The 14,661-nt window shown below is 32.4% G+C and overlaps 2 protein-coding genes across 6 annotated transcripts in view; both read left to right on the top strand.

Moving 5' to 3' along the window:
* Positions 1-14,661, top strand: part of pak1ip1 (PAK1 interacting protein 1) — a 379,523-nt gene that overhangs the window by 295,300 nt on the left and 69,562 nt on the right. The gene's annotated exons all lie outside the window — the stretch shown is intronic.
* Positions 740-13,151, top strand: slc35d4 (solute carrier family 35 member D4). 5 transcript variants are annotated; one of them, XR_015525335.1, is made up of 16 exons: positions 740-893; positions 1,041-1,087; positions 1,185-1,262; positions 1,351-1,432; positions 1,504-1,581; positions 3,115-3,140; positions 3,214-3,265; positions 5,262-5,310; positions 5,409-5,454; positions 7,109-7,144; positions 8,110-8,144; positions 8,475-8,544; positions 8,676-8,769; positions 10,860-10,930; positions 11,198-12,331; positions 12,829-13,151. XR_015525335.1 is itself a non-coding variant. In XM_087310161.1 (15 exons), exons 1-15 carry the CDS (start codon positions 822-824, stop codon positions 11,259-11,261), a joined length of 900 nt encoding a protein of 299 aa, XP_087166287.1. In that variant the 5' UTR covers positions 740-821; the 3' UTR covers positions 11,262-13,151. The 5 variants fall into 5 exon arrangements, 3 of the variants coding, with proteins under 3 accessions (XP_087166287.1, XP_087166288.1, XP_087166289.1); XM_087310161.1 differs by having other exon boundaries at positions 11,198-13,151; XM_087310162.1 differs by having other exon boundaries at positions 3,073-3,140; positions 11,198-13,151.

Genomic DNA, 14,661 nt, shown 5'->3' with positions numbered 1-14,661 from the left:
ATTAATAATTAAATAAATTACACAGATGTTGGGAGAATAAGAAAATGCTATATATTTATTTAAGTAGGAATTTATAGATTTGCATATACATTTATTTATTTATCTATTTGCGTACTTATTGTTATATTTATGCAGGAATTTGTGTATTTATTTACTCAGTTGTTTATTTATTTGCATACTTATTTATTGTTTTTTGCAGGTTTCGTCCTCCATACTTAAATGATAGTAGTAGTATTTAAGTGACTTAAAAATGTAAATAAAGGTCTTACTTAGTTAGTTTTTTAAGTAAAGTAATGTGAAAGTATGTCGTTATTTTTGCTTTTTGTAAGGGTAAGGTTAAAAATGATAAGGCTTAAAAGTTGTCAGAGCCTTAGTTATTAGATATTAAATAGTTTTTAAATTATTGTTTTATTCTGCATTTAATTTTTTACTCTATTGCACAACAATAATCAGCAGAAATTTAGTAAATATATTATGTAAATAAATAGTCTATAAATATAGTAAATAATATTGATATCTATTTAAATGATCATATACATTTTATAAAATGTATCATTAGCAATAATATAAATAATAACATAAATTCTAGAAGATTTGAGTAAAATGTATTTAATTGATCAATCAATTCATTCATTAATTGTTGTTAAATGCACTCTTTAAAATGTTTTTCACACAGATCCAGACTTTTATTGGTTGAAAATGTGCTACGTGTCAAAGTGGGCGCGGCCAGTAGAGCAGCGGAAGTCCAGCTGAGATGTCAGAGAGAGAGAAGAGCATCAGAGCAGCTGCAGGCAAATAAAGTTTCTGATGTTTTCAGTCCAATGAATGTCGCTCGAGTGATTCTCGCGCTAATATTCTGCACATTTTTCACTGCGTCTTACTTCACTAATAAGGTAATTTAATTTAAATACACTCTTCACACCACGCGTGTGTGTTCCCTTGTAGTTTTATGTACTGCATGCAGCAATGCATGAATTTCCTGTCATAAATATTAACTAAGTTGTGTAGTCAAACAAATATAACTGTTATTTGTTTTACAGTATGTCCTGTCTGTCTTAAAGTTTACATTTCCGACTATATTTCAAGGGTATGTAAATATATTCATAATGTCGTTGCTCATATGTATATACAGTTCCTCATTTACATAATATTTAAATATTCATGTGCTAATTAATTCTGTACAGGTGGCAGACCTCCACTGGGGCTCTTTTGCTTCTGGTTACGTGGAAACTAGGCTGGGTTGAAATCAATGGCTTCTCCAGGTGACTAAAAATGCTTTTATATTACAAATGGACTATTATATGATATATGTTTATTCATATTTGTGCTCTTGCTGCATTTGTCATTTAGATCTGCAGCTTTTTCACAGCTTCCCGGAGCCTTTTTATTTATCGGAAACATTTATGCGGGGTCCAAAGCGCTGTCACTTTTGGTAGGTATAAAAAAAAGTCTTTATTTCTGCTTATGTTTAGATATTTTAATCTTTTTTTCATTTTTTTTCAGCCCATTCCCTTTTTCTTCGTGTTGCAAAATGCTTCAGAAGTCTTTGTGTTTCTCATGATAACAGTAACTCACAGAAAAGTAAGTATATGCCATCAAAATCATGTATAAATACATTCAGGGTGCAAATTTTAGGGGGGGGGGGTTGAGGGGTCAATTAACCCTTGATCCCCCTGAAGGACACCAAAACAACATTCAGTCAACTCTTTAAGCAATAGAAAATAGCGCACATTGATCTGTATCTTAAAAAATAGCATTAAAAATGAAAATAAAGAAATAAATATAACATAAGCATACATTTGACCACCCTTATACCATTGTGAATGCATGATCGTGCCCAGTAGCCTCATTATAAATGCTTTTTTTTTGTTTAGTTTTGTGTCCTGAAGTAAGAAATAGATGATCACTGAATTTTATAAAACATGTTATAAATTGATCAATCTAAATTAAGTCAGTAACTTAATACATGTCAACAGGGTGATGGGAAACCAGTGTAAATTCTAAAACAGGATTGTTATTGTTAACTAAAACTAAAATTAAACTTAAAAGTAGCTTTTGGCAGCTGAAGTTAAGAAAACAATCAGTAAAAAAAATACATTAAAAATACACTTTAAAGAATACATTAATGAATTACTGAAATTATTTATTGAAAGATTAGTTCATTACAAATTGCAAATATAAATAATCATAATCTTTACAAGAAAATATAATAAAAAAAAACATAAGTCAATGACTGAAATAATAATATATACAATAATAAAGTATAAACAGCATTAAAACAATAGTGTAATGTTAGTTCCCTAAAAATGGTTGGGGGGTTAATTAACCCTTGATCCCCCTGAAAGACACCAAAACAACATTCATTCAACTCTTTAAGCTATGGAAAATAGTGCACATTGATCTGTTTCTTAAATAATAACATTAAAAATGAAAATAAAGAAATAAATATAACATTAACATACATTCGACCACCCCTATTCCATTGTGAATGCATGATCGTGCCCAGTAGCCTCATTATGCAGGAAAACACTCATTCGGCAGACTGAATCTAGAATCTACACACCAGCAGATGTAGCCTACAGACAGATACTGTAAGTGTTCGAAAGCACTTTTCTTTAAAAAAAATTTTAAAATAGGTGTTTTTAATCTACATATAGCCTAAACTCATGTAATTTAAAATGCCCCTGGAAAGTGCTTGAAAACTCTTTAAATTTGACCCATCAGAGGTTACAGTATAGGTCAGAATCAGCTCAATATCCCTCGAAACACATAAAACTTAAATAAGTTTGATAACCAATGAGATGTAATTGAATTAAAAATATGAATTTGGTTGACTGAAGCATGCATGTTTATTTACACAAACTACTGAAGAGCTGACCCCCTATAGTCAATGTATAATTCGCACCCTGAATACATTAATAAAGTAAAATAAGCTATCTAACTGAATAGATACAAGGAATTGGATATTTCCTGGCTTAGTTTTAAAATTTAAAAACTTTTTTCATTCAAAAAATGTGTTTATAACGGTTCATAGCAAATAAAACTTCTTTGAACATTGCCATACTTGCTCAGATTTCAGTGCAGCCATTAAAGTTTCTTATTTACTTTTCTCAGAAACCGTCATGGATGAAATTATTAAGGTATGTTTCTTTCAAACAAATATTGATCTAAAACGAAGTAAGAAGGACTAAACTACAGATGTGTTGTTTCTAGTGTGTGTTTGCTGCTGGGATCTGCTACAGGCCTTATTCTGTACAATCCTCGGGTACGTTCATTCTCAAATACACACATTAAACCCTTTTTATGGGGAAAGAATGAAGATAAAAGTTCAAAACTTTTGGAACAACATCTAGTAACACTCCAGGGTTTTTTTTTCAATGAGTTTAAGGGTGTGTAATATTAACAAAGTACTAAATTAAAGTCAGTTTGGACATTAATAGTTTATTAATAAGTTTGTGTTTTTTCTTTGCTGTTTTTGGGCTGTTATGAATAAGTAAACATGACACTAAAATTGCCAATACACTTGTCAGCTAACTGGCTGAATTATTTATTGAAATGATTAGTTAAAAACGGCTGATTTATTTTGAAATGAAGCAAGTGGATGTCTTTTAAAATGTATTATTAACCCTTTGTCGGTCGAGGAATCATGTATGGTAACTTCATCAATGTTGAAAAGTTCTTAAGTCTTGTAATAATCCCCAATAACACTCCAGTATTGGATGAGTATTTCAATAAGTGCCCTATAAAGAGTTACATCTTTTATTCAAATGATTTGCTCAGAAATAGATTCATTCAGGAACAAAAACACTGCAGTGTTGCTCCTCTGAAACACAAATGCACTGCTCTGGCTTTAATGATTTGATGTTTTTATTAGCCAAAAAACACAACAACAAAAAAAACATTTCCATTTCATATATTTTAGATAAATAATATCTTTATCTAATATGCAACTCCCTCAATATCAACTTCTTGTTGAACTTGTTGTATAAAATCATCAATATCACATTTGTGACAGATTATTCAGTAAAACAGCAATCTTGATTGCATTATACTACTGAACTTTTATAAATTTAAAGTTATACTACTTTATTTTTATAAATGAAGAAAAGCACAAACTCATACAGGATTTAAAAAATAAATATTTTTTTACTTGCTTTATAGACCTATTCTTTTTTTTTTTTTTTCTCCTCGGGGTTTTCACCTTTTATATTTGATAGGACAGTAGAGAGAAATGACAGGAAAGCATGGGGAGCAGAGAGAGGGGAAGGATTGGCATAGGACCGCGAGTATCAAACCCGGGTCGCCGCGAGCACCGGAGTGCATGTGTCCACTACACCACCGGCGCCGACTTATAGACCTATTCTGACCCTACTCTATTCATCCCGACTATTTGACGTATTTTTAGAAAAGTGTACTAATTCATACAAAATTAGTATGAAGTGTACTAGTTTATACAATGTAATTCATATGAAATTGTACGATTTTTAAAAGAAGACGTTCCCTCAAACACACCTCTAAACCTGCCTTTCATTGAGGGATGAGAAAATCGTACAAAAATGCATGAATGAGTTCGCAAAAAAGCAAACAAAAAAAAACAATTTGCTCTGAAATTGTGTTGGTTTAGTCACAAAAAGTATTTTGATGATAAAAACATATTTTAATCGAATGCATATTTTGAAACGATATTAGAGCAAGTTTTTATTGATGAAATATTTGTAATATTTAAAACAGTGTCTTCTAGAGGGATTTTAGAGTATTTATTATTGATCAAATTGAAACTTATATGACTTTTTAATTATTCATGTTGTTGTTATTTGTATATTTCTTTGTAAAATGAGTGATTAAAAATCAGTTATGATTGTATATTCAAAATAGATAATGCTGCTGATATGCCATTAAAGCATACATACATAATTTTGACTTTAAAATGTTTTTTTTTTTGATTAACCACTGCTTTTATTCTAGCCAAAATAAAACAAATAAGACTTTCTCCAGAAGAAAAAATGTCATCAGACATACTGTGAAAATTTCCCTGCTCTGATTCTGACTTCAACTGTACATGCATATATACATACATGCATACATACATAAATGTCAGCTCACACATCATTAAAACAAGTATGATTTTATCTTCTACCACAGTAAATTACTCGCACTCTTAATGTCGATGTTGTCAGTTATCAATATTTCTGTTTCCTGTAACGATACAAATCTCCATTTCATTTGTCCTCTATTAATGTTTTCAATTCATTTGATCTCAGTTTGGTCCCAGTGGCTACACCTGGGGCTCCATCCATCTGTTCTGTGTTGGTGAGTGTGAATTTTTTTGTCGTGGGACACAGAATTATGAGACATTCTGAGAAATACTGAATAAATTGTGCATTTTTTGTTTCTTTTGTCTGATTTAGGTGCATATAAAGTATTTCAGAAGAACACAAAGTCAAGCCATCTGAGGTGATGTCCTGGTTTATATAATCTACAGATTAATGTTTTTAAAAAGGAGTCTTGTATGCTTCAGAAAGGTGCATTTATTTGAACTGAGATGCAGTAGAAACTGTAATTTTGTGAATTAATATTATTATTAAAAATCAAATTGACTGTTTGTATTTTTAAAAGGTTTTAAGTAACTTCTGTGATGCAAAGTCATATCTTCAGCATCATTACTCCAGTCTTTAGTGTCAGATGATCTTTCAGGAATCTTATTATTGTCACAAACGTTGTAAACGGTTATGATCTATACATATTTTCTGGATTCTTTGTATGAGTAGTCTTATATCTGTTTTTTTAAAGAGCTGCAATCAGTTTAAGATAGAAATTTTACAACATTTAATGGGTGTTAGATCACACTCTTCATGCCAGAAAAATAAGATCCAGCCCCGGATGCCAGATCTTGTCAGGAAATGTCAGTTTCTCCAGGTATCTGGACAACAAGTCAGTAGAGTTTCCAATACCCAAACATGTTAACCAGTATTCAACTGAATTACCAGACTATAGGAATTGACTGAGAAACCCAGAGAGGAGCAGAAGCAGGAGATGAAGTAATGATGATAAAGAAAGAGCAGAGTGTGTTGAATAATCTAAGTTGCGTATGATTCAATGCTCAGACTTCATCTCACCAGGAAAAATACAAGCGTTATTATACCACAAGCAACAGCAATGGAAAACTACTGCTTCACATCATTGTCCAGAGGCAATACAGACCTTAAAATGGAGACATTCTCTTATCTCTTACTCATGAAAACAAGTGTCGCTTGAATCCACACAGTCATAAGATTATAACAATATGGAAAATAATAAATAATAATGAAGCAATAATTATAGGAAAATAGTAATAATAAAACATAAAAACATAATAAAATGACAATCAATAATAATAATCAAATCATGAACTAATGATAAATAAAATGATACAATGACAATTATATAAATGACTAATGATCATATGATTAAATAAAATAATTAAATGAAGAATTAATGAATATAAACAAATGAAAATAAAACAACACAAATAAATGGTTGCTTTGTTTTAAACAAAACAACACACACACACACACACACACACACACACACACACACACACATTCACACGCATATAAGTTTGCAACAAGGATGCTCAGATCCTTAGTTAGATTCTTCATGGGCAAATAAGCATATGGTACATAAGTTTTAGGATATTTCAGGTCAAAAATATTTTTTCAATTCTTTTGGAAAATCCTGGAGATTCTGACTTTATTGAACACTTTCTCCAGGATTTTGCAGAGGCATTTTCCTTTTTATTTTTGACCTGAAATAACCTAAAACTTGACCCATCTATACCATTATTTGATCAATTTCTTGTGTTTTGCTGTGGAAATGCACAAGTCTTATGAAACATTTGTTTATTTTTTTATCTAAAGAATTATTGGATATTAATTGACATTGATTTACAATATATTCAAAAGTCTTGTAATAACCTCCAGTAACACTGGTTTTTCCAGTGAATGTTGCAATGGGTGCCCTATAAAGAATTAATGCTCATTCTGCAAGTAGATGCTTGGTTATATCATGCAAACATTGAATCAATCTCATTATAATTCTTCTTCTTATAATTCAATGTGTTTCATTACAGTGATTTTGAAGAGCAGCTCATCAACAATGTGACCAGGTAAATTGATGAATATAAAAATATGTATATTCACAGAAGTTTAAGTGACTTTGGGTCATACATGGTGTCTGCATTATAGAAAGTATTAAAAAAGTGCTTCAATAATATGGTTGAAATAAGGTTCCATTCTGGTTTAAAATAGCATATACAGTACATACAGTATGTCTGATAATTTATTTTCTTCTGGAGAAAGTCTTATTTGTTTTGTTTCGGCTAGAATAAAAGCAGTTATTAATTTTAAAACATTTTAAGGTCAATATTATTAGCCCCTTTAGACTATTTCTTTCGACAGTCTACAGAACAAAACATGGTAATACAATAACTTGTCTAAATACCCTAACCTGCCTAGTTAACCTTATTAACCTAGTTAAGCCTTTAAATGTCGCTTTAAGCTGTATAGAAGTGTCTTGAAAAATATCTAGTCAAATATTATTTACTGTCATCATGACAAAGATAAAATAAATCAGTTATTAGAAATGAGTTATTAAAACTATTTTGTTTAGAAATGTGCTGAAAAAATCTGCTTTCCATTAAACAGGAAGCGGGGGAAAAAATAAACGGGGGCTAATAATTCTGACTTTAACTGTATATGTACAGTTGAAGTCAGAATTATTAGTCCCCCTGTTTTTTTCCTCACAATTTCTGTTTAACGGAGAGAAGATTTCTTTAACACATTTCTAAACAAAATAGTTTTAATAATTCATTTCTAATAACTGATTTATTTTATCTTTGTCTTTAAAAAAAATAGCTTAAAGGGGCTAATAATTTTATCCTTAAAATTGTTCATGAAAAATTAAAAACTACTGTTCTAGCTGAAATGAAACAAAACTTTCTCCAGAAGAAAATATAACAAAATTGAACAAATTTTTTTGTCAGACATACTGTGAAACAAAATCATTTGGGAAACATATTCATATAAATGAATTAAATAAAACATTTCAATTAATTTTACACTTGTTTTTTAGTGTGCTATTACTTGGCTTTTCTGCGTACTCAACAGGTAATAAAATGAATTTTTGTTATTATATTGGTCACATTTTATTTTGATGGTCCGTTTGTTGAATTTAAGTTACATGTCAACTAATTCTCATTAGATTATAAGTAGACTGTTAGGTTAGGCTTAGGGTTAGTGTAAGTTGACATGTAATTGCAAGGTTTCTCATTAGTTAAATGTCTGTTGAAATAGCAGCATCAGCAGATATTAAGCAGACAATCTACTAATAATCAAATGGACCATCATAATAAAGTGTTACCATTACATTTACTATCTGAGATGTATTTATCTCAGAATCCGTTATTCATGTGCATTTCTTGACATTCTCGTTGTCAGGCGATCTGTCCGGTGCCTTAGATTTCCCTCTCCTCACCTCATACAGTTTTCATACTGGCTGTCTGGGCAGGTAAATAAACATTCAGTGAGAATCGTTGTGAATCTACTAATGCATGAACGTTTGCCTTTAAACTGCAAATAAGTCCAGAATGAGTGATGCATTGTCATTGTGTTGTTTTAAATCTTGTTTTTATTTCACAGTGCTGTTTTCAACTTCTGTCTAATGTTGGCAACCATAAAATTAAAGGGAAATCTGTCTCAGGAGCAGTGCGGGGGTTTATTCTTCCTGGCCAAGGTCAAAACTATACTCATTTTATGCTATTATACAAAACTCTGAAGGTGATCGTGGTTTCTCAATGATTGATTACATTAAAATTGCAAACTTTTTTGTATTAGACATTTTCTGAAATGTTGTTTAAAAATGCAAATAATGTGTCATTTAATGAACTATGTGATCATTTGCGTACATTTCTAGCACAAAAATCTGAACACTGGATTAAGTCAGGATTAAAATGTATTTAATTTTTTTCTGACTTATTAAAATCAAACATTTTTATAACCCCATCATTCAGAAAACACTGAATGCCATACAATTTTTTATAGTTTCTTTTGACCTTTCTTTTATTATATAATTTTTTTTGTAGAATAAAATATGTATGTAATCAGAAATTATTTAAATCATGCTACAATGTAAACCTTTTCAGAATATAGATATGACTAAAACTGTGAAGTAGGGAAAATAAAAACTCTTTTTGAGAAAGCTCCTTTAAAAATATGTATTGTAATTGAAATCTACAGACAAATTAATAAAGCGCGATAAAGTCTTAAAAGTGGGTCTCACTTAAGTCTTAATGTTTTTACATTTACATTTACATTTAGTCATTAAGCAGATGCTTTTATCCAAAGCGACTTACAAATGAGGACAAGGAAGCAATTTACACAACTTTAAGAGTAACAATGAATAAGTGCTGTAGGCAAGTTTCAGGTATGTAAAGTGTAAGAAGCAAAACATTAGTAATTTTTTTTTGTAATACAGTTAGCAGTAGAACCAGAGAGGCAATTGCAGATTAGGAAGGGAAGTGGAGACTAAATAGTCAAGCTTTTAGTCAGTTCTTGAAAACAGCAAGTGATTCTGCCGTTCTGATGCAGTTAGGGAGTTCATTCCACCAACTGGGCAGATTGAGCGCGAGAGTTCGGGAAAGTGATTTCTTCCCTCTTTGGGATGCAACCACAAGGCAACGTTCATTCACAGAACCAAGTTTCTGGAGGGCGCATAAATCTGCAGAAGTGAGAGCAGATAAGAAGGAGCAAAGCCAGAAGTCATCAGAGCTTTGAATTTGATGCGAGCAGCAACTGGCAGCCAGTGCAAACGGATGAGTAGCGGAGTGACATGTGCTCTTTTAGGTTCATTAAAGACCACTCGTGCTGCTGCATTCTGGAGCAGCTGAAGAGGTTTGATAGAGTTAGCTGGAAGCCCGACTAGTAGAGAGTTGCAAAAGTCCAGTCTGGAGAGAACAAGAGCTTGAACAAGGAGTTGAGCTGCATGTTCAGATAAGAAGGGTCGGATCTTTCTGATGTTGTAGAGTGCGAATCTGCATGATCGAGCAGTTCTAGAAATGTGGTCAGAGAAGTTTAGTTGGTCATCAATCGTTACTCCAAGTGTCTAAACAATACATCCATTTTAAATGTATTGTTTAGACTGGAAAAACACTTCATGAAAAGCCATAAAGCCCAAAACCTGATTCACAAATTGAGTTTTTTTATTTTATTCTTTTTTTTAGGAGTTTTCACCTTTATTTGATAAGACAGTGGAGTTTTACATACAGGATAGTATGGGGAGCAGAGATAGGGGAAGGGTCAGCAAAGGACGTCAAGCCGGGAATTAAACTCAGGTCGCCGTGAACACCTCAGTGCTATGTGTCGACGCACTAACCTCAAGGCTTTTAGCGCCGACCTTATAATTCACAGTTAACAATTTCCTGGAGAATCTACATTAATTTACTGACAGCAGTTTTCCAGTAACTTACTATAAATCAAATTCAGCAAAAATACTACATTTAAAGCACTATTATCTTGCTGGATATGCATTTACAGTAATGTGAATCTTTACTGTAAAATATACAGTACATTTCACAATGTAACTTTAAAATACAGGTACATACTGCATTACAGTGCTACAGTAAAATACAGGTCGTTGTACAGTTAAATACTGTGGCATTTGCAAAAATGGATAATGGTGTTGACGTTTGTACGTTTGGCTGCCATCTCTCGCTTAAACTTCTAATTATTCTTTGTTGATCATCATCTTTTTATCAGTGATGTTTAAAGCATGAGCAGAGACTGAAATCTGTAAATAATGCCTTTGTTTTCTGTATCTTGTCTCAGATATTGGCCTCAGGTCTTTCTCTTGTCCTCTCCACATTCAGCACTGTGCTCAGTCTAGAAACTCTGTGCTGGTGAGTTTATATTGATGACCTATTTTTTGACTGACTGATTGAGTCTGTGATTCAGTGATCCATTCATAGACAATCACTTGCTTCATTTTTAAATGAATCCGCTGTTATGAATGTATCGATTTAATGAATTACCCATTTAGAAAGGAGTTTGTCGAACAAATTTACTGGTATTTTTAAAAAGGGCTTGTTCACACATGATTCCAGAAAGGAGCTTCTGTCACAAGATTAACACAAAATAATGACACTATTTTATATTTTTCTCATTAGCATCATCCTGAGCTCCACCGGAGAGGCCTTGTTGGTGTATTCAGACAGATTTCAGTCAGTCTGAATGTGAAGAAAGTGAGCAGTGCCTTGGAGATCCTCCTAAACACTTCTAAACTGACCAAAGCCATTGCCTAAATGAGATCCTTTTATTACCTGTGAGACTTGCAATATCAAAAGCAGTCACGTTTTGTTTAATACTTTTTCTTATTTTCAGTCTGAGTTGCATGTTATAACTAAATGTTTAAAGAATAGCAGTTTACTGTACTTTCTCTAGTCCAACATTTAAAAGTGGCCAGTTAATTGTCGTCTGTTTTGCACATATTGCACACTTCTCATGTTTTGGTTTGTTTTGCTGTTAGTGTTGAATCTTTGCACATGATTGTCCTGCAGTGTTTACTTTTTAACAGTCTCGGATCACATCCTGGATACTGTCACACCTTACATTTGAGAGAAAAGGTTCAGATCCGTAATGGCAGTCATCATAAAGATACTATTACTGTAACAGGTCTTTGTATTCATTATTCATGATTGTTTCAGTTTAGCGAATGGCAATATATATATACAGTTGAAGTCAGAGTTATTAGCCCCCTTCGATTTTTTTCTTCTTCTTCTTTTTAAAATATTTCCCAAATAATATTTAACAGAGCAAAGAATATTCCACAGTATGTCTGATAATATTTGTTTCTTCTGGAGAAAGTCTTATTTGTTTATTTCAGCTAAAATAAAAGCAGTTTTTTTAAAAAAAACACCATTTTAGGGACAATTTTTACCCTCTTTAAGCTATATTTTTTCTCGATAGTCTACAGAACAAGCCATCATTATAAATTAATAGTAATAATATTAATAATTACCCTAACCTGCCTAGTTAACCTAATTAACCTAGTTAAACCTTTAAATGTCACTTTAAGCTGTATAGAAGTGTCTTAAAAAATATCTAGTCAAATATTATTTACTGTCATCATGGTAAAGATAAAATAAAACCATTATTAAAAATGAGTTATTAAAACTATGATGTTTAGAAATGTGTTGAAAAAAATCTTCACTTAGTTAAACAGAAATTAGGAAAAAAATAAACAAGCAGTCTAATAATTCAGGGGGGCTAATAATTCTGACTTTAAATGTATATACAGTTAGGTCCATAAATATTGAGTCGTCGACACAATTCTAGCATTTTTGGCTGTGTACACTAACACAATTGATTTGATTTTATGCAATGGCCAAGTCAATCACCTGATCTGAATCCGATTGAGCATGCATTTCACTTGCTGAAGACACTGAAGGGAAAATGCCCCAAGAACAAGCATGAACTGAAGACAGTTGTTGTAGAGGCCTGGAAGAGCACTACCAGTGACGAAACCCAGCGTCTGATGATGTGTATGCTCCAGACTTCAGGCTGTTATTGATTGCAAAGGATTTGCACCCAAGTATTAAAGAGTGAAAGTTTGATTGATGATTATTATTCTGTCCTATTACTTTTGGACCCTTAACAAGTGGGAGCAAACTGTTGTAATTCCTACAGCGCTCGCCTGATTTGAATGTAAATACCCTCAAATTAAAGCCAACAGTCTGCAGGTAAAGCACATCTTGTTAGTTTCATTTCAAATAGATTGTTTTGGTGACTTGGTGTATAGAGCCAAAAATGTTAGAATTGTGTCGATGTGCTCTCTCTCTCTCTATATATATATAGAGAGAGAGGGGGAGATAGATAGATTGATAGATAGATATTTTTCTTTTTAAATGAGCCAAATGTATTGTAAATATTGTTTAAAATTAATGGCTTTTACTGGATATTATGAAACACATTGCATGATACTGTTTTTCTATTAGGAAATTGGCCAATGTATTATTAAACTCTTGTTATAACGCTATTTGGTACTTGCAGTATTTTAAAGTATACTTTCTTAAGTATTTTTGAAATAAATGAATAAAAAAAATATATATTTATTTTAACCGATTCATTTGTTTAATTGTTTTATTTTCAAAATGACAACTACACTCGCTGGCCACTTTATTAGGTACACCTTACTAGTACCCACTCTTGCATTCAGAACTGCCTTAATCCTTTGTGGCATATTTTCCTCAGAGATTTTGGTCCATATCGACAAGATATCATCGGCTGCACATCCATGATGCAACTATCTTGTTCCACCACAATGGTTGGTTGTGCGTAAAAATTCCAGCAGATCAGCAGTTTCTGAAATACTCAGACCAGCCCGTCTGGCACCAACAACCATGCCACGTTCAAAGTCACTGAAATCACCTTTCTTCCCCATTCTGAGACTCAGTTTGAAAAGTAGCAGATTGTCTTGATGCATATACACACAAACACCTAGTAAAGTATTGGGAAATGTAGTGTACTCAATACTATTTAGTGTTTAAAACCACTATTGTATTCACTCTAGCGTCTATAGTGTCTTCTTTTCAACATTTTATTTTAGATTGATCTTACATCTCAGAGATGCAATGTCAGACACAAGGCACTCAAACTGTTATGATTACCAGCGATCGCTAACCACCAGAGGTCACTGGAAAACATTCACACTCATTGAACTACATATCTGCCATGTTATGGACTACAACACCCAGTCAGGCCACACACACACACACACAACCGGTTCCAGATCCAGACTAATTACACTGTCACAGCTGAAGCCACTCAAACAATGATTATTTGGACTATTTAAACCCCTCTGTTCCACACATATTTTGCTGAGCATTGTTTAGCTGTTGCTGTCCATACGTAAGCGGTTTCCCTTGTTTCCTGTATTTTTGACTTTTGCACTGATTATCGTGTTTTGACCCTTTTCTGCCTGCCCCGAAACTTTTGCCTGTTTTATTGGATTTGCTTCTGGATTGCCTACTACACTTTATACTGGTATTTGACCCTTGCCTGATTGACCATTCTTATAATAAAACTGCATTTGGAACTACCCCAGTTTGCATAGCATCCCTTCGCAACACAATGGAGCTAGTGACATCACTGTGTGTGGTAGGGTTAGGTGAGCCTATTAAAAAGCCTTGCATGCAGCTCAGATTGCATCGGCACCAGATCAAAACATTTAAATCTTTATACCTTGCCACTATCTTTCAAACCAATAACTTTTATCCATTTGTTAGTAAAGTTTTTTTTTTTTATTACTTAAAATGTGGCATAATCACTTATTACATCTGCTTTTATAATACAGATCACAGTTAGTATGTTTACGTAAATGTTACAATGAATTTTACCAATATTCAAAAAATTATTTGAAACATTAGACACTTGCATTTATTGTATTTTTGCATAACGGTGTTGAGTCACTTTTTCAATGTTATGTGATGCACTGTGTTTTTAGGCCCATAAGTTGCCAAAATGGGATTTAAAAAAAGATGAAACCCACTTTTGCTATTTGAAATCAATAAAAAGTTAACTTTAGTATAAAAATAACAAACTAAACAACAGTAAATAGAAAAACAGGAGAAAA

The sequence above is a fragment of the Danio rerio genome, chromosome 24, assembly GCF_052040795.2.
Source record: "Danio rerio strain M-AB ecotype USA chromosome 24, GRCz13ab, whole genome shotgun sequence".
Taxonomy (NCBI): domain Eukaryota; kingdom Metazoa; phylum Chordata; class Actinopteri; order Cypriniformes; family Danionidae; genus Danio; species Danio rerio.
This window is presented reverse-complemented; position numbering and strand designations above follow the sequence as displayed.